The 6,597-nt window shown below is 58.8% G+C and overlaps 1 protein-coding gene across 1 annotated transcript in view; it reads right to left on the reverse strand.

The window, feature by feature from the left end:
- Positions 1 to 435: 435 nt before the first annotated feature.
- The window catches only part of LOC102029554 (proline-rich protein 2-like), a 7,313-nt gene continuing 1,151 nt past the window's right edge, over positions 436 to 6,597 (reverse strand). Inside the window, exons 3-6 of the mRNA XM_013516730.1 lie at positions 6,139 to 6,575; positions 3,422 to 3,504; positions 1,290 to 1,364; positions 436 to 1,157 (exon numbers count right to left, since the gene is read on the reverse strand). Of these exons, the coding sequence (XP_013372184.1) occupies positions 626 to 1,157; positions 1,290 to 1,364; positions 3,422 to 3,504; positions 6,139 to 6,575 (1,127 nt within the window). The 3' untranslated portion in view covers positions 436 to 625. The remainder of the gene's footprint in view (positions 1,158 to 1,289; positions 1,365 to 3,421; positions 3,505 to 6,138; positions 6,576 to 6,597) is intronic.

A 6,597-nucleotide genomic window follows, 5' to 3' on the forward strand; every position in this document is an offset into this window, starting at 1 on the left:
TTTTTTAGGTACTGGGAATCAAACTCAGGACCTTGTGCTTGCCAGGCAGGCACTTGTGCCACTGAGCTATATCTCTAGCCCCTGACTTTTTTCTTTTTAAACCCCTGTAGTAGGGATTGAACCCAGGGCCTTCACACTGAGCTACACCCCTAGCCCTTTAAAAAGTTATTTGGTTTTTATTTATTTTTGAGGTTGGGTATGGTAGAACATGCCAGTAATTCCAGTACTCAGGAAGCTGAGGCAAGAGGATCACCTCAGCTTTGAGGCCAACCTAGGCTACACAGTGAATTCAAAGCCAGCCTGAATTACAGAGTGACGGTTTGTCTCAAGAAAAAAAAAAAAATTTTTTTTAAAATGTTGAGACAGGGTCTTGGTAAGTCACTAAATTGCCCAGGGTGAGCTCAAAACTGGCCATCCTGCCTCAGCCTCCCAGAGTGCTGGGATCACAGGCATGCGCCACCATGTTAGGCCATGTCCTGGTGAGCTGAAGAAACAGAAAACACCCGTTTCCCCTTTCTGGGAGGGGGGTTTCCAAACCAGGCTCCCCAGGCGAGTCTTGCCCGGGCGGGCGTTGGGGTTGTCCCCGGTGGGACTAGCAGAGAAATGTGCTTTCCTCGTATCCCGGCTAGAAGGAACCCCAGGCGGTACAGCCGGCCGCCACTGCGCAGCAGAAGCAGAGTCCTGTTTTGCTTGCAAACTCGAAGCAGCTCAGCGTAGGGGGCCAAGAACAGGGTGGAGATCTGAGAGCAGGCAGGGCTCCGTGCACCCCTGGGCTGCAGCTGGTCCTCTGGGGGTGCTGGGAGGGGTATGTGTGGGTGCAGGGCCTCCCAGCAGCCGGAGCAGGAAGCTGGGGGCCTGGGGGCCTGGGGAGGGGGTCTCTGTCCTGCTGACTGGAGGAAGCAGCAGCAGGGGCAAAAGCCGCGTACAGCGCGGGGTCCTCACCTCCCCCCAGAAGCGCTGTGTCCCAGCGCCCGCTCAGCTCTGGGGCCGTGGGAGCTCCCCTCCCGCGGCGTGACCCCCTGCCCTTCAGGGGCCCCGGGCCCACACGGAGCTGGGGATTGTCACTTCGGAGTCCCTGTCTGTGTCTGGCCTGGGCTCTGCCAGAGAGCTCGGGAGGTCCTCTAGGGCGGGCGTGGCGCAGCGGGCGAGGAATTTCCCTGGAAACGGGAAGTACAAGACGTGTCAGTGTGGGGTCCCAGCAGGGCCGAGAGGAGAGGCGGGGTGAGAGGAAGAGGCCCTCGTGGCGGAGACTTCAGCTTTCTCCTGCACAGCGCCTGGCCGCCTCCTACCTTGAGGGCTCGTGCTGTCCCTTCTCTGTGCTTCTCTCAGGCCCCAGGGACTCGGAAGGACCATTCTGTGGCTGGCTTCGGAGAGGACAAGGAAAACCATTAGCTGCGCGCCTCCTTCCAGGCACACAATCTCGTTTCACCGGCAGGCGGATGACATGGAAACTATTCCTCTCCCTGCTGACTGACTGGGAAACTGAGGCTTTTTGTTGGTTTGCTTTCTGAGGTAGGGTCTTCCTGTATACTGCAGCCTGGCTTTGAACTGATGGTGTAGCCCACTTGTGGCAAGACAGCAATCCTCCTGTCTCAGCCTCCCCAGTGCTGGGATGACAGCCGTGCACCACCACACCCGGTTAAAATGAGGCTTATCATGGGACAGAGTGGTTGGTAGTCTAGGTAGGCTCCCGGTGATAGCACATGACAAACACAGACTTGAGTCCTGATTTGGAACACAGGGAGGGTCCAAGGTGACTGTCTAGGGGATAATGGGTCAGAATTTTAGATAATTCAGGACATATACTACACTACTTGATACTTTGGCAGAAAAATGAGCCGTGGCTTGTTTTATTTATTTATTTATTTTGGTGTTTTGAGACAGGGTCTCACTATGTAGTTCAGATTGGCCTTGTATTTGCTATACACCCCCGGCTGTCCTTGAACTTGTGGCGATCCTCCTACCTCAGCCTCCCAAGTGCTGGGATTACAAGTGTGTGCCACCACACCCGGCCTGAGCAGTGGCTTCAGAGCCAGCATTTATACTGCCAGTTTTGGTTTCTGGCCAAGGAACTTCACCATTTCAAGCCTCAATTTCCATCTCTACCAAATGGGGTCTAATTTGCCCCCCCCCCACACTTTCTTTTAACCTACAAACACTCAAGCTGCTTCAGGCCTCAGGACCTTTGCACGTGCTGTTCCTTATGTGAGGAACCCTCAGCCTCCGGATGGTCACAGGTGTGCCTGCTGGTGTCCTCTAGGTCTCAGCTCAGGCTTGGTCTTCCTTGAGCAGCCTTTTCTGCCACTCTCAATTGCATCACTGTTTTAGTTCCTCCTTTGCGCTGAGCATGGTCTGAAATTATCTCACTAATTTGTTTCATTTCTTTGGTTGTTTATGGCCTGTCCTCTGCTCTACCAGCGAGCGCTGGGACCTCCGCAGGGCTCACTGGCCTGGGCTCAGCTCTCAGAGCAGCACCTGGCAAATATCAGAGCCTGCTAACCACTTACGGATGAATGAATGACTGAGCTTTGGAGACAGCATTATGTTTAAGTGACGAACTCTCTCACAGGCCTCCCTGAGCCAAAGGGCAGTAAATGCGTGTTAATGGAGGCTTGGAGAACACTTTGGGCCTGGCCCACACCCAGCCCTGTAGCTCCCGGCTGCGGGGAGCCATGAGGCTGCCTGGGCTTCCGGCTGCTGCAGGATAAAGGTCAGCCCTTTGCTGGAACACGAAGTACTGCACCATCTGGGCCTGCCTGCCTCTGGCCTCCTCTCCCCGGGCTCCCCAACCTGGACTCCATGTCCAGCCAGACCAAACAACTCCCAGTGCCCGCCGGGGAACATGGACAGCTTCACGCCTCTGTGCCTTTATATACACTGTTCCTTCCACCTGGAACACCCTGCACCCTCGACGGGCCTGCCCGGCTCCCTGCAGACCTCAGAGGAGCCCTCCCTGAAGCCTCTGTTTGGGCCACACCCAGTCCCCAGCTTCCCAAAGCATCATCCTGATGTGCTTCCAGGTTTTACGCCCCTAGGTTGAAGCACGATGCCTCTTACACGCAGCGGGTGCTAATCAATGCAGAGGCAGAGCTTTTGGCCTTAGGTGGCGATGCATTAAGGAACATAATTCCGGAGGTATACAGTGGGTGCTCAGTAAGTGCCCACTGAACTCATGGGCCCACGTGGCCTGGTACGGCAGGGGCCTGGCGAGGGCGGACGGGGATGGAAGGATCTTCCTCAGAATCAAGGTGGTATCTGGTGAAAGAAGGCAGAGGGACACCGGGACCTTCTCAGGGGACTGGGAATACTTTTAAAAAACAAAAATAAAAGTAAACACAGAGGAGTGGCGGCATATAAACAGAACGCCGAGGGAGCGAGGAGAGAAAGAGGGAAGGATAAAAGAGGAAGAAGAAGAACTCACAGGAAGCAGCCGAAGCTTGGAGAGGACACCGTGTACCCAGGAGCGCCACCGAGGACAGGAAGCCCGAGACCAGGACGGGCTGACTAAGTACGGGGCGTCTGGTGGCCCTGCTCCAGTGCCCTGGGGTGGATGCGTGTGAGCAGTGCCCTGTTGTGACCCCCTGTGGAGGTGACAGGGCTGCTCAGGAGAGTCCAGGCAGCGATCACCAGCCCCCCGGGAGCACTTGGGGCTGTGGCTTGGTCCTCCCAGCAGGGGAGGCGTGCTGGGCCCCAGGGAGCGTTCAACTCGGAAGGAGGCAGGACAGGTAATTAACTTAGGGTTGATTTTTCCCAAAGCCTGCTATGGACAGGTCCTGAGAGAGGCCGTGTCACCACCGCGTGCCACACACAGAGCTGGCGCCACCCAGCCTTGGCTCCTGGTTTTTGGATCCCAGGGCCGAAGCAACACAACGAGGTGGTTTCTCTCTGGGTGAGGGGTGAAGGGCGGCGGGCAGGCCAGCTGGCCAGGAGTCAAAAGAGCCCACAGCCGCTGGGCCTGGCCACCTAGCTCCACCCCACCACGGAGGCGTTGTGGGTCTCTAGGCTTCAGGAACGCTGTCACCTGCTTCTTCTGGGAGCCAGGCCAGATTGAAACATGAACTTGATCACACCTCAGAACATCCTTAAGGAATCACCCAGGGTCCAAACCCATCTTGCAGCTTCAGTTAGGCCTGTGTGACTCCCACAGTGGGTGGGTGCTTCCCTGCCCCCTGCCAGCCCCCCACCCCCGCCCTGTCCCCTGGGACACTGGAGGACAGCCATGGCAACCCCATCCGCCACTCTTGGGGGCAGCTTCTGAGCAGCCTTCGCTGGTCCCGCTGGGCTCAGGAAAACTGCTCAAGTGCTGGGCAGACAGGGTGGCAGGGAGAGAAGGCGCAATCTCCAAGGTCCAGACAACCTTCAGACCCAGGCTGCAGTCTCCCATGATGGGAGCAAGCAAAGAAGCCAGTGGGCTTCCCCTTCTGCTCCGGGGCTCTCTCTGCAGCCCTCCCCCCCATGGGGACCATGGGGACAGAGACTCATTTCATGATCTGCTGGGGGGCTGGGGGAGGTGGGCAGATGAGAGCTGGGGGGGTGACTGACAGCAGGATGCCACGGCTGAAGAAGGAAGTATAAATATAAAGCGGCCAGTGTAGGACTGGACAGAGGCCATGTGAAACACACGGTACATTCCGGCCCCAGCGTAACAAACTGTACCAGCCTTTTAGAGGGCTGGGAGCCCTGAGGAGGGCGGGAAGAGAGCAGAGGTTCCTTGGAGGTTGGCCCACTTCTCCCCCAGCTCAGGCACCACAGGGAAAGTCCCGCTGCTCCCTCTGCAACCGCAGGAAGCCATCCCCGTTCACACTCTGTACCCAGTGTTCCTCTGGGCCGCTCCAGGCTGGGAGGGCAGAGGGTGTGCATGGGAGGTGGAGGGGCACGCAGGCAGCCAGGCCAGCCCAGGTGCCATCAGCGGAGGTGGCAAGCATCCCGACACGGATGCCCAGAGCCACAGCCTGTACCAGCGGGGCTGAGGAAGTGCCTTGCCCAAGGTCACACAGCCAGTTGTTCAGCAGGGTGGGACCGCAGTGCATCCAGAATTGGGCCGAGCCGGGCGCTCTTGGGTGTAGTAGGTAGGAGGGCAGGCCAGGGAACAGGCAGTGCCCAGGGACAGAGGGTGGAGAGGCCACAGCCAAGGCTGCCCCCTGTGTGCTTTGGTTGGCTCTGGGGGGGCCAGGCTTGGGCACTGTCCCCGGCCCCCCCCTCAGCCTTCTCTCTCCTAAGTATCAGAGATAATGCATGTAAAGTGCCCAGCATGAAGGCCGTTTTGTGGTGATGTCAACCCCAATGAGTCACCTCCACCCCACCCCTCCCCTGTCCTCCTACACAGTCAGCAGAGGCCCAGCACCTCCTGGGATCCTCCCCCATGGCCGCCTCCTTCCCTCTGAGTCCCGATAGCTGTCACCCACATTTGGTACTTACCACCTGCTGGCCCCGGTTATTATTTAACCCCACACACCCTGTGTTTGTCTCTGCAACTGGCCTGACAACTGCCGCAGTTCAGGAAATCATTTCAATACACCCCGTATTTATTGAACACCAACTCGGGTGCTGGCCTGGCCTGGGAGAGATGAACCGGCGGTGGGGGGCGGGGAGGAGGCCCCAAAGAAGAAGCAGACTTTGTTTCTGCCTCAAGGACTTTCTAATCTGGTTAGGACAAGATTAGTAAACAGATCACTAGAAGAGGAGACAGGGCACACATTGTGCTTGGGAAAGGTACAGACTGATTGTGCTAGGCCTGGGGATGAGAGGGGAATCCGATTGGGCTGGCCCCGTTTCAAGGGCGCTTTGTGAACTGGAGCTGGACGGCTGCTGAGGCACGAGGACGGCACTGCTGGCAGGGACATGGCAGGGACATGGCGTGGCAGATGTGGAGAGAGGAAGAGGGTAACAGCAAGGCTTTTAGGAATCGTGTCAGACGCCTCAGGATCCCTTAGCAGGACCCACGACCGCGCATACAAATCATGCCTCCCTCTCTGGACTTTGGAGAGGGTGGGACCTTTAGGACCAGCACTGCAGACAGATGGGCAGGGAGAAATCCTGGTTCTGAATGAGTTTCGGGTGTGTGGCTCTTCAAAGGGGAGGGTCAGGCTTTGGAGGCAGCTTGGGGTCGTCTTTCCCCACCCTGCCCCCTACCCTCACCCGCCGGTATCTGAACTCTCCCCGCTTCCAGCGTCCTGCCAGGGTTTTCCCAAGCTGTCCCCCAGGGCCGGGCTCGGTTTGCCGGCGCTGGGAATCCCTGGAGTCCCCGCACTCGGGGATCCGGGAAGCGGGAGGCGCTCCCCGGGGGCGGGAATCGGCTCCCTCAACGCCGGCTTCCGTTGTCACGTGGCTGCACCCCAGGTGTCGCCCGCCTGCCTCCTTCAGACCCCTGGGCTGACAGCTGGGAGGGAGGGGCACACCGGCGGCGGTCTGGGCGAGGGCTGCTCTCCCTGCCGGACGCCCCCCATCACCTGCGCCCCCAACGGTGCCCATCCGGGGCCCACACGAGTCTGGGGGTCCCACCCAGGGCGAGGCGGCCACGGGGAGGTCTGAGCGCTCCGCCGCTGGCGAGAGCGCGGGGCGGCGCGGCGGGGACCCTCGCGTCCCGAGGTGCCGGGG

The sequence above is a fragment of the Chinchilla lanigera genome, unplaced genomic scaffold (genome assembly GCF_000276665.1).
Source record: "Chinchilla lanigera isolate Chin_1 unplaced genomic scaffold, ChiLan1.0 scaffold00036, whole genome shotgun sequence".
Classification (NCBI taxonomy): Eukaryota; Metazoa; Chordata; class Mammalia; order Rodentia; family Chinchillidae; genus Chinchilla; species Chinchilla lanigera.